The sequence below is a fragment of the Montipora capricornis genome, chromosome 1 (assembly GCF_036669925.1).
Source record: "Montipora capricornis isolate CH-2021 chromosome 1, ASM3666992v2, whole genome shotgun sequence".
NCBI classification, from domain to species: Eukaryota; Metazoa; Cnidaria; class Anthozoa; order Scleractinia; family Acroporidae; genus Montipora; species Montipora capricornis.
Genome location: NC_090883.1, coordinates 38,095,667 through 38,123,166, shown reverse-complemented (window position 1 = coordinate 38,123,166; position 27,500 = coordinate 38,095,667). Strand labels below are relative to the sequence as shown.

The 27,500-nt window shown below is 39.1% G+C and overlaps 4 protein-coding genes across 5 annotated transcripts in view; 3 read left to right on the top strand and 1 right to left on the bottom strand.

The window, feature by feature from the left end:
• Positions 1-6,172, bottom strand: part of LOC138042150 (MKI67 FHA domain-interacting nucleolar phosphoprotein-like) — a 10,516-nt gene extending 4,344 nt beyond the window's left edge. The window contains exons 1-4 of the mRNA XM_068887958.1: positions 6,023-6,172; positions 5,792-5,920; positions 4,317-4,425; positions 2,637-2,743 (exon numbers count right to left, since the gene is read on the bottom strand). Coding sequence (XP_068744059.1) covers positions 2,637-2,743; positions 4,317-4,425; positions 5,792-5,920; positions 6,023-6,127 — 450 coding nt within the window. The 5' untranslated portion in view covers positions 6,128-6,172. The remainder of the gene's footprint in view (positions 1-2,636; positions 2,744-4,316; positions 4,426-5,791; positions 5,921-6,022) is intronic.
• A 41-nt stretch (positions 6,173-6,213) lies between these two features.
• Positions 6,214-8,188, top strand: LOC138042089 (putative malate dehydrogenase 1B). Its single transcript, XM_068887839.1, has one exon. It carries the CDS (start codon positions 6,245-6,247, stop codon positions 7,655-7,657), a length of 1,413 nt encoding a protein of 470 aa, XP_068743940.1. The 5' UTR covers positions 6,214-6,244; the 3' UTR covers positions 7,658-8,188.
• A 366-nt stretch (positions 8,189-8,554) lies between these two features.
• On the top strand, positions 8,555-11,717 carry LOC138042143 (potassium channel subfamily K member 9-like). Its single transcript, XM_068887945.1, has 2 exons — positions 8,555-8,966; positions 10,604-11,717. Exons 1-2 carry the CDS (start codon positions 8,789-8,791, stop codon positions 11,095-11,097), a joined length of 672 nt encoding a protein of 223 aa, XP_068744046.1. The 5' UTR covers positions 8,555-8,788; the 3' UTR covers positions 11,098-11,717.
• A 1,861-nt stretch (positions 11,718-13,578) lies between these two features.
• Positions 13,579-27,500, top strand: part of LOC138042006 (uro-adherence factor A-like) — a 14,782-nt gene continuing 860 nt past the window's right edge. The window contains exons 1-8 of one of the 2 annotated variants that reach the window (XM_068887736.1): positions 13,579-13,702; positions 14,606-14,812; positions 17,333-17,385; positions 20,167-20,320; positions 20,696-20,879; positions 21,132-21,286; positions 24,126-24,325; positions 25,285-27,500. The exon at positions 25,285-27,500 is cut by the window's right edge and continues 860 nt beyond it. In XM_068887736.1, coding sequence (XP_068743837.1) covers positions 14,753-14,812; positions 17,333-17,385; positions 20,167-20,320; positions 20,696-20,879; positions 21,132-21,286; positions 24,126-24,325; positions 25,285-27,500 — 3,022 coding nt within the window. In that variant the 5' untranslated portion in view covers positions 13,579-13,702; positions 14,606-14,752. Of the gene's footprint in view, positions 13,703-14,605; positions 14,813-16,872; positions 16,968-17,332; positions 17,386-20,166; positions 20,321-20,695; positions 20,880-21,131; positions 21,287-24,125; positions 24,326-25,284 lie in introns of those variants that run through there. The other variant, XM_068887742.1, reaches the window with a different exon arrangement.

Below are 27,500 nucleotides of genomic sequence, written 5' to 3'. Positions count from 1 at the left end.
GCTCAAGTCACTGTCAGCAAACATATCATGGGGCATGCGGTTTGAAGAGTGCAGTCCAAGGTTGTGGACGACGGTTGGATCAAAGTAAGTTTCGACTCATGGCAGAGGTCTCTTTTCCAGTACTCTTTGGCCCAGCGAACGCAAACGAAAAGAGACTTATGCTAGCAGGGAACAGTTTAAAATTTCTTTTACCTTTATTATACTAACGATGAAATGATAAATGAAATGGATCATATATGAACTGCGGATATGAAATCAAGTAAAGCTATGATCCTCGCAGTTATGAACACAATTTTTGCAAGTGCGTAAAGAAGCCTGAAAAATTCAGGACTTCAATTGGAACCCACAAATAAACAGCTCCCAACGTCAGTGGTTTCATAGCTCAGTTGGTTAGAGCGTCGCACCGGAATCGCGAAGTAACGGGTTCATATCCCGTTGAAGTCCTGAATTTTTCATGCTTCTCTACGCAATCGTAATAATTGTGTTCATAACTGCGAGGATCAGAGCTTTACTTGATTTATTATACTACTCACAAAAACACAACTGAACAAAATAAAGACGTTCTTAACGGGCTCTTATGATCAGCCTCAGCTGGGTATGTTCAAAGTATTTACTTAAAATTCTGGTTAATCTCAGCCTCAACGTTATAAAAAATATTCTTATAAAAGTGTAGCCAACAAATTTTCATTGACTAAAAACTTGACAGTCGTCCATCTCGATAGTTCAAATTTGACCAATAACCGTGTGAGAATTTACTCGTTCATTGTTTATTGCACTACATGCCTCTTCGGTCATTTACCACCCCATATCCAAGGCGCACTCATGGAATAATTGCTAAATCTCCCAATAGTTACTGCGTAAAGTGATGCAAATGACGTCACAGCGGCCATCTTGTTCTACCAAACTGGTCCTGAATGAGGTGTAATATGTTTTAGTCAAACTTTGGGGAGCTTAATGACGAGACATATTTTAGCCACGGACGCAAATCGGAAATAAACATTTCGCATGCCACGCCAGCTCTCTCTCCCACATTTCTAAACTAATCGTCTCTAATAGTGAGCAATAGAAAGGTGTTACTGTCAAGATAAGTTTAAATGGAAAACAGCTTACTTCCGGTTGCCGTCCGTGGCGCAATGACGTCTTGTGCTTAATTAAGGACAGTGCCTACTATTGTTATTGGGCATACATTCTGCGCATCTCGAGATACTCGGATTTCCTATGGGCGGTGCTGATTAATATTGGGATATTTTTGCGTGGTTCAAAACTATGCGGAGAAAGCAGAATTTAGCAAGTGCTCTTGGTATCCAAAAACAATATTTGGGGTAACCATGCATTTTTCAGAGATAATTAAGCTTCAATTTGGAAAAGAACACCATACATAGCTTGGTAATTTAATTATCTTCTTAAATTGCGTGGTAAACCCCCAATCTTCTTTTTGGATTTCAATAACACTTGTTAAGATATGCTTTTCCCGCATATTCAGTGAACCGCGCAAAAATACCTTTGAACTAGAAGGTACCATCCTTAAGTTCCCCTTTGTTTTTTTGTTTCGGTTGAGAAACAAGAAGCCCTGATCACGTGTGTGACAACATGATTTCTTCTCTAAATTAACGATTATCGTTTATTTCTGATTTGCTTTGAATTTACTATTATCTGTAATTTAGGACACTTTGTCCCCAGGACCTGTTAAAGCAAAGAAAATAAGGAAAATAGCGATATTTCTTGTTTACAAACATTGAATTGACGTCACATTTATTTTGATATTCAAATTTGCCAACCTCGGAACAAAAGCATTCATTGTTTCAACAGCCAATTAGGCTTTATTTGGCATATTCTTGGGTTTCACTCACGTGATCAACAGCCATGTTTTCCAACGAAAACAAAAGAAGACGTTAGCATAATAATAGTTTTGAATTCCCGGAGGATTGGATCAGGACACCAACATGGCCGCCATTTCATTGTCTGGGGACACCAACATGGCGGCCGTGACGTCGTGTGAAATCCAAGAATCAATAACAATGGGTGACGACATGAGAAACATCGCAATAAAAACCACCGTAAGTCATGTCTGTGGACTGGATTTGAACCCCGAGTTTCTACTGTTTAAGGAACCGCTTCTTTCCACTTCACCACTGAGGATCAAGACATCGAGTTTTTTAAAAAACAAAAAATATGTATTTAAGTCTGCCACAGAATATCACTGCTGAATAATAATTAGGCGTAAGCTTTGATTTTAAAAATAAAAATGTTAGCCTTTGTCATAAAGTTTGGTAACCCACCTCTTGCAGTGTTTAATATTATTCTTTGCTGAGTGATTATTCCATATTATCAAATATTGCTTAAAATATTGACTCCACGCAGCTAGCGGTGAGGTGGTCAAGTGGTTTAGGTGATGGGTTAATCAACAAAGATTCCCAAGTTGAGTCCAATCAGCTGTCCAATGCTCATCCACTTGGGTTGTCCTTTCAAAAACATATAACCATTTCCCATAATCCATATCAAACTTTCAGTCTTCTAAATTAACGATAATAGTAAATTCAGAGCAAAGTAGGAATTAACGATGAGCATCACGTTAATTCAGAGGTAGAGAATGCGTTGTGTGTGAACACTGGCTTGTTGCATTTCTAAAAACTCACCCTGTTTTGTCTCTTTATTTCATTTTTCCCTCGGGAAACATAACGAAATTTTTCATTTGCCCCTTTCCAAAGCTTTGGATGAAGTTTTTCTTTGGGAACAACATGACCTTAAAAATAAACAAAAAGTATACAAATTGACTTAACATTAACACCACCACAGTAACAAGTCAACTGTGATCTACTTTTCAGTAATGACAATCAACCAATGTGCGTAACTCAATGCTGTACCAAATTCAAAACCTTTGGAAATAACATGTTTTGTTTTAAGTACCGGTATTTCCATATCATTTAAATGTGAATGCTACATTTTCATGTAAATGCAATGCACAAAGAATCATCAGGGTTGTCATTAAGTTTTGAAGCAGGCGTAACACTCAAGATTTCACCGGTAACATGTAAATACATGGCCAAGAGGCATGTAAAGGAACCCTCGAAGTACCTGAGCCCCTACAGGGGTCTGGGGGCATGCTCCACCAAAAACTTCTTCAAATTAGACCCTCGGAAATGCATTTTCCCGCCCTCTGAGGTGCAATCCATCAAAAAGTGATGAAAATAAAACAGGGCAAAAAGATAAAGTTCACAATGAATAAAGATATTTACTAACCGTGTGGATATGATCATGCATCACAGAACTGTGAAAAATGGTCAGCAGAATACCATTTATATCAAGTAAGGTGCATTGATAATGATTTTGTTGCTGAAAATGGCATTGGAATCCAACAATGATCGATCTGGGGTGCTCTTCAAAGGTTTTTACAGAAAATGCTTGGATTTTTACCAAAAATCAGGAATACAAACAACACAAGGCAGTAATTATATTTTCTTTAGAAGGTAAATGTTTACGAATAAATTTCAAATTGTTTTGCACCACGAATATTCATTCTGCAGCAACCATCACCTGTAACATTCACTTGGCTCAGCCGTAACCAGTGTTACTGGTTATGGCCCCTAATGACAGCCCTGATCTTAACCCCAAGAGATTTGAAATGGGTGCAACAAAGAGTTAGCCGAATTGGTCCATACCCGTAAGTTGTCCAAAACTTCTAAAACAGAGCGTTTTGATGTATTGTCAATAGAAAGAGTGATTTATTGAGAAACAATAATATTATTATTTGAAGGAAATTGTAACGTGTGTTTCACTTTGTAGCTAGCGTGCAAGTGTTAAGTATATAACATCTTTCATTTTGTTACTTTTCATAGGTTATATTTTGTTTTGCTGTTTGTTGTTCTCAAAACATGGGTGCCCCCAGCCCCTTTGCAGAATTCCACAGTCATTTCAGGCATCCAACTGACCAGTTATTAAATACATAGGGTGGATAATATTACTTGTTCGTCTCACTGGAATCAAATGCCTTACACTAAATTTAGGTCTGGGCTACTCCTAAGGTATTGATTGATTCATGGTCTGACAAGAACGCTTTTCTTAAATAGGTTTTATGTTTTTTTAATTTGTTAAGCCAGTGACACCTCTGGGTGAGACTTTATAGATTTTACTCTGTCTAATGCCAGACGATTTTACTCACCATTGGGGGAGGGGGGGGGGGAGAAGTTCAGGAGTCAATTTGGGGTTAATTTATCCCTTTTTTATTGGTTTACTAATGTATTTCATTATTCCTTTACCTCCTCACTTACTACTCTCAATTCTATTCAGTACTATTCCCAATTCAATTATTTACTTACATTTTAATAACTTTCCAAACATCATGTAGTTATGCATTGTTTCAGCGACGATTTTGGCAACTTCATCACAGGCAAATTCAACAAAAGCATAACCCTTTGATCTTGCAGTCTGTATTTTGGACAAATAAATATTATTGCTAGTCAACGGAAATTAATGTGCCATAAGATAACTGAATGCCGATTTCTGAAGTTTTATAGGTTTCTGATATTCAATAGACCACTTTCATAAATGGCGACCACTTTTACAGTCTTTTGTATTTATGCTAATTAGTCCTACTGCCCTCATTTTGAAACAAAAATTCTTTTGAAATTTGCTTGTCGTAGCGAGGCTAGAAAGGCTTATTAGCATTAAAAACAAAGAATATTTTATTTGGCTGCCATTATGAAAGAGGTCTATTGCCTTCTTACAAATGAAGAGACCACAGCCACAACAGTCACAAAAACTCAATGAATGAATCAGTCCTTTGTAACCCCTAGTCTATCCCCTGTAACCACTAGACCAGCCCAGAGCACTGTATTGGGAACATTTCCATGAAAATTCCATCTTCTAAAGTCCCCACCATATCTTTTACCATATTTTCCTACAATTTTTTTGTTTTTGCATAAGGTCCTTTTGCAAGCTTCCTTCAATCAGCGATGGCAGGATAAATAGAACAGTGGTATACTTCAAGTTAAGAGATTTAATTTAAACATGTATTTCACATACTCTACTGCCCCCAGTTGTTTGAAGGGTGGATAGCGCTATCCACCAGAAAAAATCACTATCCAGAGGATAACTCAATTGATTTTGCTAGTGTTTATCCGCTGGATAGTGATTTATCTGGTGGATAGGGTTATCCTCCTTTTGAACAACAGAGGCCTGTACAATAACAGACACCTTTCTGTACAGTAGAAATTGGACCATTTTTCAAGAATGATAAGTGCATCCTTAAGTATCAAGAGAAAGAAAAAGCCACTATCAATGCTATTTTTTTAGAATATGTGAAGCTTCATATATTTAAACTACAGAATAGAATGAAATGAAAGTTGAAAAGATCTGACAGCTCAGCTGGTAGAGGAAGTGATCCTGGGCTCAACTACCATTCGAGCCTGGATTTTCTCGGGCTCAGACCTTTGCAACTGCATAAGTTGTTCAACTAACTGCAATGATCTTTTCAACTTTCATTTTACTGTCAATTTGTTTTTGCTTGACCAATGTACTAGAAATCCCAAGTACTTTCTTCAGAAATAAAAATGAAGATTCTTCTTCTGGTCCTCTCTGGTCAACTGTGAAGGGTCCATATTACCTGTCACCTACACTCCGTACAAGGCCGCTCCAAACAATAATTTCCCACTTTCTGGGCCTGATGGGATTAACAATACATACATACACACATACATACATGTACATAACTTTATTTCGATTCAGATTTTTTAGAGTAGCAAAGAAATATGCTAGTATCTCCGAACGTACTCTAAAATAACAATACCTTTACCTTTTTGTTTCTTGAAAGTCTAACTCTATTTACAGTACCAAACTGACAGAAAAAGTCTCTTATTTGATCTTCATAAAAGCCATGTGGAATGTGACCCAGATAAATAACGCCAGGGGTCAAGTCGTCAACCTAAAATAAAAAATTACTAAACATGTCATGCAAGTAATATTTAAGTTCAAAAGTGTGCAATGTGATCCCGATTTTCGTTTCCTACAACAAGAAGTACTGTACCTCAGTCCGTATTCTTTTCACTTTATCCTCAAATTCTCTCTGTTTTCTCGAATCAAGCGCCAAGGTTGACTTTCCTCCCAGTTCATCTTGGTTATCTTCCGCCATTTTGTTGTCAAATCTTTTTATTCCACGTGTGCGCTGCGCATGAACCTATGTGAGAGCCCGCAATACAGGTTAAAAGTTCCATGGTAACCAAACAGAGTCGCATTGTGTGATCTGAAAATGGCGAAATATGTTATTGCAGGGAAATCAAATTGCCCTTTCTATGCTAAAGCGGAGCTTTTGGCCGACGAATTAGTGTTAAATCTACCTGATTTCAAAATTCACAAGATTGTCAAGCAGCCTGCAGAGTGGGATGACTGGCTTCAAGAGACGTGTCACCAGAAAGGTTGGAAACATAATGGTTCTCCGCTTGTTTGGCGCGAGCTTGTCGATCGGGGTGGCGCTGGAGTCCTTCTTGGTGGCTGCGATGACTTCTTAGAAATGGTAAAAGGTTATTACGGTATCACTTCCGTGAAGATGAGCGATGAACTATCCAACATTGCCAGGGAAAATTTTCAAACAAAGATGGAGATCGATGCCGAAGAAGAGCAGAGGAAAGCCCGGATCTCCCCTCTGAGAGTTTGTGTTAGTGGTGCGTCGAACTCCCTTGCCTATGGTGTGTTAGGATATTTGGCCCAAGGAGAAGTCTTTGGAATCGATCAAGAGATAAGCATTTATTTGCTAGACACGGCTGACAACCAAGAGATTCTCCGAGGGACTGCTATGGAGATTCAAGATTGTTCTTGGCCTCTCTTACGCGAAGTCATTTGTACGCCTGAGTCAGCCGTCGCCTTTAAGGAGGCCAGTATTGTCGTTCTCCTTGATGGTGAACCACTTATAGATGGGGAAGAAAAGAAAGAACAGCTGCTGTCTAACGCTAGGATTTTCAAAGCTCATGGACAGGCACTTGAACAGTATGCAAAAAAGGATGTGAAGGTGTTAATTGGGGGAAGAGGTCCCTTAAGTGTGAACGCTTTCGTTACGAGTAAGTTTGCCCCCTCGATACCCAAAAAGAATATATGCGCCCTGGCTCGCCTTCAGGAAAACAGGGCGAAGGGATTGTTAGCCAAAAAACTTAATGTGAATACAGCAGGTCTAAGGGATGTTATTATATGGGGTAATATAGGTATAAATACTGTCGCTGATCCTAGAAATTCAAGGGTCCATGGCTATGATGGAGCTATATGGGGCCCTCACATTCTAGGGTTTACACGCCCAGTTCCAGAAATGGTACATGACAATAAATGGATTACAGGAGAGTTTTTGGAAATTTTGAGACAGCCACTTGAGAATATCAAGAATCCTGAGACTATCCCTTTAATATCAGGAAGTTTTGCTGTGTTGTCCCAGCTTCATGATATGTGGCAGGGTACAACATCCGATATCTTCTCCCTGGGGGTTTTCTCCGAGGGATGGTATGATCTCCCACAGGACATAGTGTTTTCTGTCCCAGTAAAGTTTCTCCAAGGTTCATGGAAAATTGTAGATGATATTGAACTGGACGAAGCCCTTAAAACCCAGCTGCACACCATTGCACATGAACTTAAACAGGATTGCAATGATGTTGTGAGAGAACTCTGCTCAAAATCTTAGAATAAATACTGCTAACAGGACTACTTTAACAATGTCTTTTAGAGTAAGTAATGATGATTTTCAAAGTGAATATTTAAAAGATGTAAATAAAATTACACCTGTATGATCATTATAGCACAATCAGCAATAGAAATAAAGGTCTCTCTTTTGGTAATAACTGCTTTGGGGTATTAAAATTCTATTTACTGTAACAACAAGGGAGGTTTTGGAATAAAAAAGACGGACGCAATGACGAGGAGTTTACAACTCTACTTTAATGGCCACTTGCTAAGTACACAGATGAATCTACAATGTCACGTGACCCCATGTCACAGGCATACCATGACATTTAATACAACTCAACATGAATTTAGGTCTGCTTGTACAACAGCACAAGATATGATTTGATCACTTGGTGATGGTAAAGATGCAGAAATAATCAAAACGATGATAATACTGAAAGCAAAAAGGAGCTCATACGTAGCAAAGGATGAGAAACAGCTTCACCCTCAGTCTTGGATAAAGGAACAGAAGAACTATTAAAAACAAAAATGTAATTAAAAAAGAGCTTAATGGATATCAAGGAGAATCAGTCCACTGGTATGCTGTAAGAGCTATTCTACTTTTAAAAAGTGAAGATCAACTGAAAAGTTGTTAGTGGTATTTTTTTGGGAGCTTAGACTATGCCCCTCTGCAGATTTGTGTCATGGGGAGGTAGTAAGAAAAAGGCTGTAGACTGGACAATGCGAATAGAAATTGTAATTTGAATAAAAGAACTTGACAGCTGTCTTGATAAGGTAAAAGCTGAAAAAATGCAAGTCAAGTGTTGTGATAACCTAACATTTAGCAAGTTTTTTTTTTGGTAAGGATAAGTTGAGTGGAGGAGAGATACATATGCTTTTCACCGAAATATAACTGACGCTGAAATTGACAATTTAGAACTTCTTTTGCTGGTCAATGCCAGTCTTGGTTCAAGGAGAAAATTAATATACCAATGTCGTGACATCTGCCTATCGCTTGTAAAGATAGTCATAGCAACATCCTGACGTCAATCCCCCGGGTTGTTGAGAAAAACTTCATAAACAGAGCCGTAAACAGCAGTTTGAATAGAAACACGTCACTTCGAAAATCTGTTTCTACTTGCTGACCGAAATGGCGTTCATTGGCGAAAAGGGGAAAATTTTCCTCGTGCTACTTCTTCTGTGGTTGGCTTATGTTGTGGTCGGCATTTTCGTATTCACTGCTGTGGAGGGTACTGCGCAGCTTTATGATCGCGAATGGGGTTACGAAGATTCTTTCTGGTTTGTCATTGTGCTTCTTACAACAATAGGTACGAAACAGAATTTTCGTGTACAAATTATCTCAAGATAAATCTTTTTATGTGTGTTCTGTTCTTGTGGTAATGGCTGAAGTGCATGTAAAGGGAACAGTAAAACGACACAGCCTTGTTTGCATTTCTAAGGTGGAGGATGGGTGGCAACGTAGAAAAATAGTATTACGAACTCGGGACTCGGGAGGAGCACCAGCGAAATAAGCTGTGTTTGGAATCCTCGTCTCATTTACCTGATTTTCTGAACAACTACTTGTTGTTTGGACTTTTCAAGATCTGTTCACCCGGAAACAATTGAATTTAAAGTCAAAAGTGAAAAGAAGAAGATTGGAATAAATTTCTTCACTAATGTGGTATTTCACCGCAAGGGTTGTGTTTATTATTTTGGTCATATCGGGGACCTTTTCCATCCATTAACGAAAAAATCGTGTATAGGAAACTTTATTGGCCGGTAGCTGATGAACGCATAGATGAAAGCCCTCAGTCAAAACCCCAAAATGATGGAAATCCGTGCATGTAATTTTTTTCAATAAACTGCTAGAAAACCAATGTTACTTCCCTTAACTAGTAGTTTTTTTTTCAAATTATACTCCTTCCCGCAGCTTCGTCTTGCATGTCACACACATCCGAAACTTCCCTCAGTCCATTAAACTTTGATTAAATTGCATTGGAACCCTCACAAATATGGCACCGCAGAAAGCCGGATGTCTTCTGATGCAAATATAGCAACGTATTCTTGAATCCATCTACCATTTGAACATCTGCCTCTTATGGTAATAGATTTTTATTTTGTTAGTGGGGACGGAAGTTAGCAACTTGTTCTGTTTGCATTGATTACATTCTCTAGTGCGTGTGTCGTGTTAAGTTCTATTGCTCAAAAAAGACGCTACCATGCACTGTAATTCTTTTTGTTATATAGATACTGATGAAATACCAGATTTCTCCTTTTACTAAAAAATCATATCTTTACCGCGCGCAGTGAACATATTATTTTTATCTTTCGCATGTGAGAATATGTGTCGTCATGGTAACGAACACGATCAGCCGACAAAACTTCATTGTAAGAGACTTTTGTGCTTCAATATAATTCTTCTCTACGACATTACTACAGTAAACATTTTTATTGCAAAATTTTACATTATCATGATTTGCTTTTCATAACTTTCATATCTTGTTTCGTGTTACACAACATGCGTGTTTTAGCGGTTCGAAAATGAATAAAACAAGTTGTTTTAAATCTGGACATTTCATCAATATCTATATCATAAGCAGAACATTACATGGCCCCTTGGGGATACGAATTTTACCTTCTCGTGCTGAAAGTATCTCTCACGAATGAGCGAAGCGTACGAGTGAGAGATACTTTCAGCACTCGAAGATAAAATTCGTAACCCCGCGCGGTCATGTAATATCCTCTATTTCTCTGTCCATTTTTGTTACATTTATTATTCTCTGGGAGGTTACCAACCAATTATGCAAGATCCGCAATCCAATTCCCCTCCCCCCCCCCCCCCTTGATTCTGTTAAATCCACCATCCCTCTATCCTAGCTTCTACAAATACACCAACGAAGAGTCAAGATTCCTTGGTTTTATTGTACGAGGAAGTTCTAACACATTGCCTTTTATCCCCATCAAGGATATGGAGATTTCTCCCCGGCTACAGCCCTTGGCAAAGCGCTTTGCGTGTTGTACGCCATATTTGGTATTCCCGTCACAATTCTGCTTCTCAGATTGATTGGCCAGTTCATCCTACGTGGTCAGCGCTGTTTCATTACATGGATAGAAAAACGCTGTTTGAGAATAACTGGACCAACCAGCCACTTGAACGGGAAATGCTTTCTCCTTGGTCTGATCTACCTGTTGCTTCTTCTACTCGTTGGAGCAGGCGTCCAAATGTGGGCAGAAGAATGGAGTTACGAAGACAGTCTCTATTTCTACGTCATCTCCTTCACCACTGTTGGCTTTGGAGATCTCCTGCCGACAAACAAGTACATCACTGTGCCTTTTATTCTCCTGGGGCTGACCGCTGTCTCCAACGTACTGCACGCGGCTGCCTCTATGGCGCTGGTCAAACGTGTGACTGTGGGCTCAAAAGATGAACAAACCGAAGAGAACGAAGCCAAAGTTTAAGTGAAGACATGTACAGACAATGCAGTGCCCTCCTGCACTTGCCAGTGTTAAAGCCTTTGCTAAATTAGTCACAAGATATATTCGAAGTTTGTGTTAAGTACGAGTAATTTACTTCCTGTAGAATGTACACTTGAAGCTCTGTCACTACAAAACATTTTCCTTCCACAATTTGCCACTTTAAGATTGATTTGAACATGTTGCGTGTCATCGCAGTTAGTTGAGCAACTTAAGCAGTTGCAAAGGACTGAGCCCGAGAAAATCCAGGCTTAATAGGCCATTTTTGAGTTTGTGCCTGCCTCCTCTTCAAAGCGAGTCTAAGTGCAAAGTTTTTTTGGTGTAAATTATTTTTCACTCAACTAATTACCATCACAAGAACTTCGCACTTAGACTCGCTTTGAAGAGAAAGCACTCATCAACTCGAAAATGGCCTATTGCGCTGCATCTGCTCCACAAACTGACCAGTCGAGCGGCCTATTGAGAGCTAGTAAACCGCGAGTTCAAGGTTATCCCGTACAAATAAATGACATGATTCATGATCTTTTAAACTTTCATTTCATTATTTTCCGCAGTTTAAATATATGAAACTTCATATAGTCTAAAAAAAACTGAAATCATAAGCCTGATTGCTGTTACAATTCACACTCAGTCCAAGTAGGCACGGCACAGAAGGGTATAAGTCAGTCCTTTAAACCAATATTCCCAGGGTTATCAACCTTGTGCGAAGCCTTCACTCGAACTTGAATGTTTTTACGACGTCCAGTTTTTCCTCCTTCCAACTTGCCCGTATTAACGTTTTGCATTGACTGCAAATGCAAGATCGTGCTTTTAATTTCCGTAGCAAAAACAGACAATTATCCCCACGCGCACATATTATGCAAACAATTTCTGTTTCTTCTGGTTAAAAAATTAATGTATGTGAATCATACGCACCGGCCGTTTTAAACTTGTTCTTATCGCGTTTGGCTTTACGATTTGATGTCCCTCTAGCGATAACTGTGTATAACAAGTGAAAACGTTCAAAATTTAGAAAATAGACTTCATTGGACTGTATAAGTACACTAACGTAATAACAAACAGCTGAAGTAAAAGTTCATTTCGCTCAAATTGTTTTGGTTCCACAAACAAGAGTGTTACGATTTTTGCCCCTAATTTACTGATAAGGCGCTAACTCACTTGCGTCTTGAAATGTGAATCCAAACGAAGCAAAGACTGTTACCTTTCAAAGAATTTTTTGCGCCACATCATCGATGAACGCAAAGTGATTTATTTAGCTGTTTTTCTTTTTTTCCTTTAAATTGTACTTACAACTCGGCTTGCGGTGTCTGTTGCCGATTTATGTTCACCAATCATTTGTTTTCTTGTCAGATGATGCCCAAGATAACATCACTACAGGTGTGTCGTGCACCAATGATGAATGTTTTTTTAAATAACAAAAATCTTTTTGGTCCGTAATTGGTACCCATTTGCTAACACTTATACATCAAATTTAATTAAATTGATAATGACGATCTTCTTCACCAGAACTAAGGGCTTAATTAAGCCAACTTTGCAGACCATATGCATTTTATCAAAGTCTTAAAAAATCACAAGGTGAGTGCATGATCTATTACTTTGAATAGTTTTCTTTTGTAATGGTTCTTGAATTGTTTCGATTTTTTATTGTAACAATTTAATGCAACATCAGTTGTTTTGCTGTTTTGTTTTCAATCGCTTCTTTATAATTACTGAGAGACACAGTGCTACCAGTCATAAAAATTTATGCCATTTGTCCTTGGTTTAATTATCTATTGCAGTCTCCGATTTTCAAGAGCGTTTAACCTTTTCCCTATCCCCTTTTTGACTCAACTCTCAAATGTCGGCTAAGTAAACAAGATATATACTGGAAACTTTAAGAAATTTTCCTGCAAGGTAGCCTGTTATGACTAGGAAGACGAATCAGGACACTACCAGATGGCAAAAACATTTCTTGTACACTCCCGCGTTTGATTCGCTATTTTCCTATTTGTGCTTTGTAGGATGAATTAATCTACCTGGAAATCTTTAGCTTCTACCGAAAGCTTGGTCCTTCAAAGTTAAAAATTGACTGCATGAAAACTTACTTTGAAACGTTTCCTCTCGCTCCTACTTTTGTTCAAGTAATGTAAAGAAGTGGATTTACATGAACAGATTATCTTTAGAATTATTCGAAATTTATTTGGGAAGACTTCCCCACAAGCTACGTGGTAATACAGAATACAAATGTCTCCCCAAGTCCGGCCCACACTCTACCACGGTTAGTCGGTGCAAATGAACGCTTCGCCGGTGCCTCATCCTGGAGGCATAAAATTGATGGACCTGTCCGCTCTATTTAAAATCCCACATCTTGTTACCATATCAATGGAATATATTGCATTAATTAAATTAATTATCAATGCTCATCAGTGTTGATCTCCATTGTCATGCTTATTTCATAACCTCCCAGCAGGTCCTTTACCGCATTCTTATAAAGTCAATAACAATACAACTGTTTGTGTTGGCCCTTCCACACCATATCTTTATTCATCATTTGCTGAGTTTGCCTCAACTGCGAAGATTCAAACTAAGATTCAAACTATACGGCAAAGTGGTAAGATATGAAAGATATATTCAACGTGCAGCTGACAGTCGAAAATCTAGCTAATTGCTTATCTGGCAAAAATAATTAACATTTTTTTAACAATAACTTTTTTCTCTATTCTGAAAACTTGTTGATCTGAAATATCCAATGCCATACTGAAACGCTTGTTTGTGAAAGCTAAAAATGTGCGAAAGAAGTTTGGCAACCATGATGTAGCTAGTATTTCGTTTCTGTGCCTGCATGATTGTTTTGTATCGTACATTAATTCATGAACTCACTGTTTCGTTTAAGTCATATTCCATCCAGTCCTATATTCTATTTTTCAAACTTGCATGTTTAGCCACAGTAAACGTTCTTTCGTTTATAACCTCGAAAATTATTTACAATAATTTCTGGCAGTTTGAAATAATAGGAAATAAAACATATGATAATTTTCGCTGTACTTTAGTTTCGCTTATTATTGCAACAATTGTTCGAGCATTGAAATAATAGGAAATAAAACATATGATAATTTTCGCTGTACTTTAGTTTCGCTTATTATTGCAACAATTGTTCGAGCATTGAACTACGGCTAAGGCATTAAAAGGACAAGCATTGTATAACGCTTTACCTGACCTTTTAGACTAATTCGCTTCTAACGAAAAAAAAGTAACGGACACACGTCAGTGCTCGTCAATTTTTCACAGAAAACTCATTTATCAGAAATTATTTCCGGTAAATATTTATTGGAACTCGGCGAGAGGCCAAGAAGGGAAGATGTTAGCTTAGTGTATTATACATCCTTCATTATTTTTGATATCCCCACCAACGCACGAGGCACCCGTCACAATATAGTCTGATTCTGGCATATGCAACTTGTCTTGACATGTTTTGATTCATCCTCCTCTTTCTTCCTCTCTCTATACGTACCAGCTGTTCTTCTCTGGCCTGCAAAGAAATGGTTCGAGGTTGATGGGACAATACATTCCCATTTGACGCGAGATATTTCATTAAAAGGACGCTTGAGCTCAGGCTGAAGTTCTTAACACATTGACGCATCACCTGAGGTCGCGGAACAATATGTCGAGGTGGAAAAAAATTTCATCTCTCGTTCAAAAAAAGACTTTTGTGACAACTTTGGTGAGTATTGCTGGGAAAAAAATGATACAGACATTGCACATAGACATGAAGTGAAATTTTCTTCATTTTGTTCATCGGTTTGCCTTTTTTTGAGACACTTGTTTATTCTTCCCTTTTTCTATTATTTATTCGGTCGTTTTATTTATTTCTTTTTCTATTTGTCATTCTCGGTTTTCTTCCTTTTTTCGTTCATTCATTTATCCATTCATTCAGTCGTTAACCTTGGGTGAAGTTAACCTACGATCAGGCGTTCCTTTTTTTCTTTAGTGGGCGAGGTTACTGGGAAAGTACGCCTGATACAATAACTTGTCATATGCTCTGGACTAAACACTGATTGGCCGAAAAACAAAAGAATTTTTTTTTATTCTCACTCTAATTGGTTACAGATTTGCAAATCAAGTGAAATTGTTCAACATTTAAACTATCATGGCTGCTCCCCAAGTGGATATGATCAGTGCAGGTTGTTAACCGCCGCTATTACTTCGTCTCTTGAATTTGTTTTCACAAGAGCAGTGGGAATGCATTCATGAGGCCAGGAAGATTGAGAAAATAACGCTGAGACATTTGCCGAGTCATTATTTCGATCTTTTTTGTACAAAAACGAAAGTTGTACAATCGAACGATTTTTATACCGCGGACGGAGTTTTTGGAAACTGATAAAAGACTTCCTATCATAGAGTCAGTGTTTATTCCAAAATTTTGCTCACTTTCGATAAGGTAAAGAAGTCTGAAGTCCTGGGCCGGTTTTTAATTTGTTTGTTTTGTTTTTAATTTCACTATTATTTTCTTGACCGATGATTCGGAGTTTTCAGCGGTGACATCCAACAGTTTTTATTTTCCATTAAAATCTTATTGGCTCACTTAAACAGCATGACACGTCATAGCATCGTTGTTGACAGAGGGGGGCCTGTGTCTTGCGATATTTTATGAGGCGCCTTGTGCATGATCGGAGACCAGGGTTCTTTCGTCCCCCTTTTTTCTGATCTTGCTCATTACTGAAAATGTCGATCGCGCTTCCTTCCAAATTTTGGGGACACTATACAATACAATACATACTTAATTGACCGCTCCCCATAGGGGCTTTTCAGGGCCAATGAAACAATCAACGAAACAACAGAACACAACAACAACAACTGTTAAGAATCCCAACTGGCCGGAGGCAAACCAGTTGGCTATTTACAAGTGCAGCTGGGAAGTTGAACCAGGGACTACCAGGAACAAATTCAGCGAGTGGTCAGAGCGGGTCTTGAACCAGGGATCTCCCGATCTCAAGGCAAGCGCCCTAACCACTGGGCCACTGGGCCACTAGGATCTTCGACGGTGAAGTCAACAAAGACTTCATTTCTACCAAACGTTTTCGTAATTATCTCGGTTTTTTCAAATTCTATAAACTAGCCGTACAAGACATGAACTGAATTTCGCGTTTTGAGTTCCACAGAATTTGAGATTTAGTCATTTCATATCGCAGGTACAGGTACAGCTACAACGGGAAGGAAATTTACAAAAAATTGAAAAGCGCATGAAGGGAATTTGCATTATTGCTCATTGTTCATCAAATGATGTTTCAGTCTGGTGGCGACCCGTTATTATCGCACCGTCGTTGGTCTTTAGTGTTTCCGTAAATGACAGCCATGCAGCGTTCTATTTTACATGTTCGTGATCACTGCACTCAAATAACGTGAACTAACAAACAGATTCATGGCCGCAGCGTCTACTTTTTCATTGCTATCATTTTCTTTCCTTGCTTTATCTCATTCAGCTTTTCAGCGCGTTTTTGTCATTGTCACAGGGAAAACGTATTTTTACTAGTGAATTCTGCAACCCTGAAAAATCGCGGCCTAGGCATCTGTTTAGAAAATATAATCGACTTTAGACGTAAATATCTTAGTTTGACAAGCAAAAGTATTGAATGTGATGAATTGTTGAAGACGTATTTGAAACTGAACACTGCATGGTTTTTCCTGGGAAAACGATGCCTGATATTGAAATTCACAAAATTTTAAAAGCTTTGAATCTCATTAAATCTTTGATTAAATGTGGTCAGATATTAGCTAAAAGGAGAAAAGTTGTGTTAATTGCTTACTTTACAACTTTCACGAAAATGAAAAGAAAAGACGAATCTCAATTTGAGCAAGGAGCCTTAGTTTCGGAAGAGGTAAGTTCTAACTGGATTAGCTGAGAATACAATACATTTTCTTCAGTTTCAATGACCAAATCTTTTATCATACAGATCCATAAGATCCGCAAATCCAGACCTCATTACTTCATATTTAGTAGACTTTGAATGAAGCAGACAGAATTGATACTTGTAATATTTAAATTTTCGGTGTATTTTTTCGACTACATTTTGAAGATTTGCCTTTATTAAGCCTTGTTTAAATTAGTTAGTTATCAACCAGTCTCGACAAGAAGCCTGCAATGGATAAGTCAAATGTGGTATGCAGTTCTATGTTCAAGAGCTGAGAAATGAATTTTTCTTGATCAATGCTTGAATGTTTTCGTTTATGTTTCACGTTTTAGCAGCGCACAAGTTACACTTTCACACCCAACAAAGATGAAGCTATTGAGTCTCGGTGAGTAATAGAATAGTTTTGTCTTTTTCTTCAGATATCAGCAAAAAATGTTTTCAGTCCCGATTCAGGGGATAACGAAACAAAAACAAACGGGAAAAGACTGTTAAAAAATCAAATGCATTATCTTATCCTACTAAAGGTGAAAAGAGTTATAGAAATCGTTCCTCGTGATTGTTAAAAAAGAAGAATAGTATTAATTTACTTGTAACCACAACTAGGTTTCTCGTAATTTTCTTTAGAATAATTTTTACTTGCGAACGTAGATTTATTGAGAATGTATGCACAAATGCGAGACAGGTCATTTTCATCTTTCATATTTTATATGATGAAGGACAATCTGTATCTTTGGCGTGTATAAATCACCTAAACATGCACAGGACATTATCATGATATCGATATATCTACCCCCAAGCGACAAAGTGAAATAAATTAGGTTTTGAGGTGCTGTACTGAGTAGCTGAGTGAGGTCTGATGATAAGCAATAATGATCTCTCAGCCTTAAAACAACTTCATTTTTTGTGCAGCCGGCGTCACACAAATTCAAGTGATTATTAAATTTATCAATTTGATCCACGTCCAAGATGAGAGTCAGTCGTCCATTTTCCCAAAGTTTGCCAGATGGTCATCATTTTCATTTGCCTGTATATATATATATATTTTTTTTTACGGAACTCAGAAAAACGACAGCCTGAAACGGGAAATTGCAGGGAAAATATGAATTCCTGTTATTATATTCTCTTGGCGACTACTGACAAAAGTATCAGTCCGGCCCAAGATTATGAAACTGGTTTGAATATATGTAACTTTTAACAGCAAACGTTTCAGTAAGCACCTGCTGGAGTTCCTCTTATATAAAAGTTAAATTGTTGTCCGGCTCGCAGGAGACGGCAAAATGTATTTAAGCAATAAAGAACTTTTTCCGTGTTTCCATAGCTTCATGCATCTAAACACGACGGGGAGTTGGGAGAATTCGAGACAGTTATGCAAACCCGAGACGCAGTCGAGGTTCCAACTCCCCGAGGATGGAAAATGCTGGTTTTTTTTCTTCTTGAATGAAACAGATTTTCTTGATACACGCTTATATTTCCTGCCAGCCAATCAAAACGCGCGTCTAACAACACATAACCAATCAAAATTCGAGTGACGTCATAGGCGTGTTTGCATACTCTCATCTAAACACAGCTGTTGGCCTATGAGAGTGCGCGTACTATCCTAATTATTTTATAAGTAGTAAATGTGAAACTTACGAGAGATGCTTCGCTAGTTAAAAATACAAGTTTGTGGCGTCTTCCAGGTTCGTTGTCTTTTCGTGTTTATTAAGCACAGTCGCACGATAGTAGCAAGAGAAAATGTCGGAATGCTGCGATAAACATCTTTGGCTTTTATCTGGCAAAACGACTCACGTTTAAGTGTTTTATTACACTTGAAGCCAATCCGAGGTCTCTGATATAATCATGTTCAGCAATGCAAGTAATTAGTTGCACGCCCAATAGACCACTTTACAGTTGTAGCTAAGTTACCTGGCCTAAGAATGGAAGCGAGGCTGACGGTGACCCTGTTTTGATACAAACCTTTGTGCTTTTGTAATGTTAGAGCGGTTTTCAATTGACTGTCGAAAGTAATTAGCGAATTGCTTTCGTTTACGATTACTTCACTGAGTGATTGGTTCAAAGTTCTGGCGCCATTTTTAAGTGAAACCAAAACTAATCGTGGCTCGCGCGTTCACATTTTCCCGCGCTTTATGTCGGCTACGTGTAATTACTTCGAGTTTTGATTGGTTTAACGGATTGTCTCCGTCCTTTTTGATTGGCCAAAGTAATTACTTTGGTTTTGGTTTTACGAGACTCATTTGAAAACCGCTCTAATATGGACTAGTTAGAATTACAACAACACAATTTACATGATAAAAGCGTAAGGGTTGTATCAATACAAGGTTACCGGCAGCCTCGCAGCTATTCATAGGCTACAATAGGTCGCTGAGCAAACAACTGTAAAATGGCTTATTCTGACACCCAACACGAAGTGTCCCTTTTAATCTAAGCATTTACTACCAACAATAAGGTAAGATCAAGTGAAGCTATGATCTTCGCAGTTATGAGAGCAATTTTTGCAATTGCGTAGAGAAGCCTGAAAAATTCAGGATTTCAACCCCTCATTTTGTGACGTCACAAGGGAAGTGATATCAAGTGGCACCGGCAAGCATGTCATTTCACAAACACAGCCATAAAATTTGTTAAACTCATTAAGAATACGTGTTTTTAAATTCTCTACGGGGGTCCTATATAGTGACTCAGGCACGCCTTACCTGGCCTGAGTCTTAAAGTGACATTAAAAAAACTCATTAATAATTCATGAGCCTAACAGCCTGTCAAAATACCGATAAAACGTCACGTGTATGAGCTTTATACCCTGATAAAACACTCCTCGTTAGTATTCTTTATATAAAGAGGCATAGCTTGTTTTTGTTGTATGCTAATATTCACCTCTCACAATTTGAACCATTGTTTTGAGTTGAGAGGGACACGCTCTTTGTGGAATGTTTTTGAAGCCGTTCAAAAAACTCGCAGCACGTGTTTTATCGGGTCTAAAAACACTCGGCTTCGCCTCGTGTTTTAAACCCCGATAAAACACTGCTGCTCGTTTTTTAAACATTACGTAAATGCAGCGGTTGCTCTTTGCTTGAGAACCGGAGTTTAGGAGACAATTTGTGACGTCTAATTACTTACATGTCTGGACATATATATCTCTCCTGAGCTGACCAGAAATTGATTTTCCCGCTAGGTTTCGTTTGCGATACAGCACGACGTGCAACAGCTACTACAGAGATTGGTTTAATACCATAGATCCATCCTCAAAGGGAGTCATTCCTGGATGGGAGAAAGCCCTGTACTCCGTGGAGTCCGTGCGCAGACACATTAACGAGGACATTGGACAGGTATGTATAAGACAAGCAAGCGGCTTTTCTTTGGAGTTTGGGGTGGAGGGGGGGGGGGGGTAAGTAGGGGCTAAACAAGACACAGACTTAAAGAATTTCAAGACAATAAACCCCGTAATATATTCCCTCATCATTTTATCAGCCTTGCTCTTTTTGGTTTCTTATAATATTTATATCGCTGATTAGATACTTGACCAGGAATTGGTGCTTGTGTTTTGTGTTTTGTTACCCTGGTCCTTCCGAAAAAAAAAGCTCAGTTTTGGCGGGGATGTAACGCTCCATAAAACCTTAACTTGCATGGTTTGACGAAAGAAAAAGTTGTAAGCCAAAGAAGAAGTTATAAAGTTATAGCTCTCTCTTAATTTGGGTTCGTAGGTTTACCTGGAGAGGATCCCTGGCTCTAGTACAGGCTGCATTAAATGGCGCATGGATTTTGGCTGCAGTGGTTTGCTTGTTGATGAGGTCACTATGCGTTTGTCATGCGTTGAGGATTATGGAGGAGAAATTATAATTACACTAATGGGAAGCCCAGGGCACAAACGGCTGCGCTATGCAGTAGGTAAGAAAGTGATCATCGCTGTTTACGAAGTAACCTGGGTAGTCGTAAAAGACGCCTGAAAAAATCCAGACTTGAAAGGGACTGGAACCCATGACGGCGTGATTGCGCTGTTCTTGCTCTATCATCTGAGCTGTAAACAAAGACTTCTTTTATAATATCACTGAATAAATTAAGCAAACTCTTAATTGAACTAGTTTTACATTGAGTTTCGCACTTCAGTATTAAACGACAAGACGCAATTTCTTGATCCAGGAAGTGATTACGTGACGTACACGGAGCTGGAAAACTCTCCTGAGTTGGTAGTATCAGTTCATTTGGTCGGAGATGCAGGCCAGGTCACAAAGCTGTTTCCACAGAACATCCTCCGTGGTATGGGATATCCGCTGGACATACAGGTCACATTGAAGGTTTGTACCAAGGAATGAAACTAGCTGAAAATAAAATACACGTAATTGAAAAGAATACAGCTGTTTCGAGAAGGTTGTCCAAGAGAAGCATAAAAGCGTACGCAACAATGCCGAAAGGCATTACGGTAAACTATCAGTTTGAGTCAACGAAAATATGACGGCAATGCTATCGAAAACATGCTCATGCTATGTTACTGACATTGAGATACAAGTGAGTTTCAAAATTCAGTCAAATGATCCGGGCCATGAATTAGTAACAAAGGGTTAGGATCCTCAGAGAAAGCATGATTCTGACGACTTTAACCTTACTTATTTTATGTCATTTTTTGCAGAGAAAGTAGGAGAAATGTACCAAAAATCGTGGCGCACGTGCAGAGCCATCGTTTTTGCTAAATGAACCCTTTTGTTTTTGGACGTGTTTTGGTAGCGTGACAGCGAGAGAGAGCTTCAACATAAGCCTGTGTCTACTGCCACTTCATCAACGCTATATCCTAACTAAGAACTCTTTCATCCAAATAGCTCGCCACCGTAGGTCTTCACTGAACGGTCTTGGCATCTTCGATTCTGGGCGTTCTCTACAAGTTGAATTTATTTTATTGAATATCTCCCATACTACCTTTCGGCATTGTCGCGAACGCTCTTACGCCTCTTTGAGACAACTTTTCTCGAAACAGCTGTATGCCAGGATTTTATGCCAGCACCAGAAATAGATTGCATATCATTGAGGTAAAGTCTGCTACGAGCCTAGGAGGCCCATCAGGCCGGCGCATATCTCTGGTTTCTGTAGCATGAAGCGACTAAGGAGTTCCGGTTCTACCGGAAATGTAGCTCGCTCTTATTGTAGAAAAGACTGTAGATATGTATGATTGTCAAGAAGACTACTGTGAAAACATTTCTCCTTGCATGCTGATGGTAACAAATGTATTAAAATCTCGTTAGCCTACAATACTCGTCACATTTGTTGGAACACCCACACCCGTTTCCCCCTTCCTCCAATGTTGATTTCCACAACTACTAGAAGTCGCCCGAAAAATTCTCACACAACATTGAAGTGGGGGAAGGGGGATGTGGTATAAGCTACGATCTTGTAACACGATGATTCTGACCATTTGTTAAGTGTTCCAACTAAATATGTCTAGTATTGTAGGTATCGGAGAGGCTGAACATTTACGCACGCATGCGCTGACAGAATGTTTGAAGACGAGACGAGAAAAATATGCAGTACCTCCAGACGTGGCGCTGGAGCGTCGTACCAAACGAGTCATCCCGGGATTTCGGCCCGTGCGATCGCTTTTGGACGCAGTTGGCCCTTCGCTGCTTTCTGCTACCGACCTTGCCTCCCGGTACGGCATTGAGGGAGAGATATGTCGGCTCCTAGACCATGTGTGACAAATCCCACGCCTACTCACAGCTCCAAACCGCCCTTGTCATTACAATTTAACGTAAGAGTTCGATGGCTTATATATTCAAGAGAAAAGTCATTTTATCTGTCATATGGTAAGCACTGGAGTCGCAGATTACAAAGTGCACGCATGCGCCCTGCCGGAGGTAACATACATGCATGCATAAAACTTTATTTCATCTCGAATTTCAGAATGATATCTTCGAGACATTACAGCTAACATACATAATATATACAGATACATAACTAAATATTAAATAATATTTGAAGATATATTAATCAAAACGAAAAGCCGCTGTACAAAATCCGGCCCTGGATTAGTTTAAAACCAGTGGTACGAGAAAAATCAGGTAGCGCATTTCGCAACGTACTTAGCTAATACGTAAGAAAAAGAACTAAGACCATAACTGGTTGTTCTAGGTTTATTGAGGGACAGAATGTAATTTCCACGAAGATCATGCATAAGAAGAGAACGGGAGAGAAAACTTATTTTTCATATATGCAGGACAAGCCTTTTCTTTCTTTAACTACTTCTATACAATAATATGAGGAAATTTTGAATGTGCTTATTGCATAGAGATGTAGAGTTTGACTTAAGTGGTACGTAAGAGGACAGGTAATCGCCAATATAAATCTCATTACTCTCTTATTTACATTATACCGTTTCTTTGACAAGAAATTACTAAAGGCCGGGCCGAATTTCCTATGATAAAAAGTCTACGTTAACAGCACGCACCTTGGCTACTCCTTAGTATCCGCCTAGAAATCTTCTCGCTACTTTTTCCTCATTTGATGAGGACCAGTCTCCGCTTGCCTCCTTCATGCCCAAAAGGAATTCTGGGTAATTCGGCCGTTCCATGACAAGGGAAGACCCCCGATTCTCATTTCATAGATTTTCTTATGAGTGTGCAGCCACCCAGTCCTACCGGCAAAATACAGCATCGATTGAAGTTTTTAGCTTTCAAAACTTGCTCAAATTGTATTGGGAAGGTCCTGGAATTCGTCCACAGAAAGGCCAGAGAAACGACTTCACTGGTGCTGTCAACCGCCATGTTTACAACAGAGCAATTTAGGCGTTCCAGTCTGCATGAAATCATCTCTCACCTCTGTCTCGAGAAGACCAGGCACGCACGGTTCTTACGTTACGTTTATGCCCCTGTAGAATCAACCGAAATCTCAACTCCTTGTCAAAAGTTAACCAGCATCTTAATATGTTTGGTAAGCTACAATACTCGTCACATTTGTTGGAACACCCATCGCCGTTTCCCCCTTCCTGAATGGGGGAAGGGGGATGTGGTATAAGCTACGATCTTGTAACACGATGATTCTGACCATTCGCTAAGTGTTCCAACTAAATATGTCTAGTATTGTAATGTCTTTCATCTTTCCGCTCTAAGGATCCTTGAAATGAGGTTGACATTGTTTTGTTTTCTTTAGCCTCCTTTCCAGTCACTAGGCCATCCCAGAATCCTTGTGGGGCTTATGTACAGTAGTTCACAAGAGATTGAAGTGGACGTCCGACATTATAAGGAAAACACGAGCCAACATTCGGGTCGCGGATTTCTGCATATTCACCTTTATAGAGGACGAGACTTGCCGCAAGCGAAAAACAGTTTACCGGAAACGTTTACAAAGTGGTCAGTAAACCAATATTATAGAAACTCTTGCTCTTCGGTCATCGTAGCTTAATTAAGAATAAAATACAACGGAAATAAAAAAAATGCATTTTATATTAACTTGAGGTTTCGTATGCTTGTCTACATACATTCTCAAAAGTAACCGTTACATTTTTCAAAAATGTGACGTTTACTTTTGAGAATGTACGTAGACAGGCATACGAAACGTGAAGTTAATATAAATGCATTTTTTAATGTTTATGTCCGCTGTTTGTATTTTTAATAAAACCAATATTACTTTCTTTCTACAGCTCTTTTCAACTGGATTTTCAATACTTTAGAACAACAGTCTTTGCGCTAGGATCCCGTAACCATGCAGGAGTCTACAACTCCAATACTAGGTCCATGAAATGGCGTTTTGACAGATCTAGCAATTTTAGACGAGTTCTTAAATAGGCCTTGGCTTGCATTCAATCCCATGGGTAGTAATTTCTAATGGAAAACTTGTGATTAACTGGAAAGGTCCGGTTTCGCGGGAAAGTCAATCTAAAAATAACTCGGTCTCTAAAAACGCCGTTCCACAAATACAATTAAGCTGTACACTCCTAGTTATGGGTTCCTGCTTTGCGCAACATAATTTATAGACATGGAAATTTAGGGCGCTTTCTTTTTTTCAGAACTGGCCGGCCAGAGCCAATGATTTGCAAAGAAAATGCAACCATTTGAAGGAACACTTGCATGATATTCCCTAGCATTCTTCTGGAGGAGTATATGTCATCCTCGAAGTGTGTTGAATTGAACTCGTTGTAGAGTTAGTCCTTCCAAATGCCCGGTCTGACCGGTCAGTTCTGTCAAATGGAAAGCGCCGTTAAACTCAATAGGGGTGCCGCTTCTACTATGAAACGTTATGGGGACTATTTAGAACATTTCCAACCATTTTAAAAAGTACTCAATTTTCTAGTGTCCAATCTTTCCTGCAGTTATCTATTGCCTGATGCTAAGAAAACCACCAAGTGCAAAACAAAAGCGCGAAAAGGAAAGGATCCATACTGGAATGAACAGTTTTTGGTCGTCGACATCAATTATCACGAGATCAAAAGACGAGCGCTAGAGATATACGTAGCGGACAGCAAGACATCAGTTGGAAGAAGGGCGAGGTTCATCGGAGGTGTTCGGCTCAGTCTCGGGTACAACGCAGTCGTGAGTGCTCAGACGAAGAAAGTGAACCAAGTTCTTCAATTACTGAAAGGAAAGGGAGGAATAGGTGGGGAAATAACTCACAGTAAAGATGAGACAGGTGACGGTAGAGACGGGCACGCCATTTTGCCTCAAATGGGAAAAATTAGCACGATCGCTCCGAAATGGAGTGAAGCAAGTTTTGCTAGAATGGTGATTGAAACTGCGACGGAAAAATCGAATGAACAAGCTGGTGAGGAGAAAGAAAACAGGAACGTGCAGAAAAACAAGACCTCAACAAATGGCGACAAGATGGAATTTTTCTCTCTGAAAAACAGAAATGACAAACGAAAAGATATTGATGCAACGGGGACCGATAAAGCTAGAATGGTATTTGAAAATGCAAAGAAGAAATTAAATGAACAAGCGGATGAAGAGAAAGCAAACTGGAACGCGCAGACATCAACCAAAAGTGAGAAGATACACACGCGAGAAGTTATAGATGCAACAGGGACTCAAAGTCAACCTCAAAGCCTGTCATCTATGCTAAGTACAGAAGAGCAAACATTAGCTTGCCAATCAAGTCTGACGATTCATAACTCCAAGGATGACAAGATGACTGTTCCTGAAGGAAACTTTGAGACGCAAACATTAAGTACTGATACAGTTCAGAACACAGAAGAAATGTCCGAAGCGAGGTTTAAAGAGATGAGATCAGGCGAGGAAGAAAGGAATACGAGGGAAAAGGATGAAGAAGATGGAGCGGGAATAAATGAAGCTGTCGACAGTAACCCACAAAGTTTGTCGTGTACAACAAACACAAAAGAAGGAAGGGAAACTTGTGAAACAGTTGAAGAAATAGGTCTGAATACCAAGTCAGAAGTAAACCAGAGTTTATACTTTGATATTGGTAACGATTACTTGAAAATAATCCAAGAAAATTCTGAGACGCGTATGCCATGCGTAGATACTGCCGAGGATCATTTACAATGTGATTCACTCTCTCCAAGCGCAGAAGAGCAATCAGTTGCAATTCAGAGTCTGAATATAAAGTTGGAGGAAAGTTTAACTACTCTTCAACTTGAGAATCGCAGCGATAGCTCAAATGTTCAAGATAGCTGTGGGATACAAATGCCAAGAACTGATACAGTCAAGGACACTCAAGAGATATCTCAGGTTAGCTGTGAGGCGGAATCAGATGGGGAAGAGAAACAAACAGATCTTTTATCCCAGCAGCAACAACTTTCTCAGTCAATGGCAAGCTCTATCAAACAGCTGGAGCATTCTCTTAGCACAGAAGGTGATGAGGTTATGGAAACAGATTGCCTAAGTTCTAGCCTTGGCAAAGAAGATCATGGCTATGATGGGAACGAGAAACATGCAAACCTCTTATCCCAAAAGCTATTCCAACGGCAACAACTTTCTCAGTCAATGGCAAGCTCTATCAAACAGTTGGAACATTCTCTTAGCACAGAAGGTGATGAGGTTATAGAATCAGATTGTCTCATTTCCAGCCTTGGCAAAGAAGATCATGGCAATGAACTTAACACTTGCAATGAAAATAAAGATTTGGATGAGGGATTATCTACTATGAAAGCCTGTCAATCAGAAAATGGGATCGCAGAATGCACAGACTCCGATGAGAAAGAGAAAAACGTCAACGAAATGAAAGTTGAGACACCGGTCAATTACAATCTTGGGAAGAAATGTAGTGAAATAGATACCGCAACGAATAAAAGCAACATTTGGAAAAACGAAAAAGAAGACGAAACATTTTCAAATTTATCCATAAATATTATAGGGCCGGAGATTGACCAACAATCGGAGAAACAAAGTGGCATTGAAACCAATGTCGTCCAAGCAGAGAAGTCAGGTTTGGAGAAAACTGTCAAGAAAGATCAGTTGTTGAACAATGTCCCTAAGCAGATGCTTGGTGGTCTTGGGACAAAGGAAACTATACCACGAGAGAATACCACCGAAAGTGTTTCTCCTTCAAAGCAAGAGGAAGGAAAATTTAAAG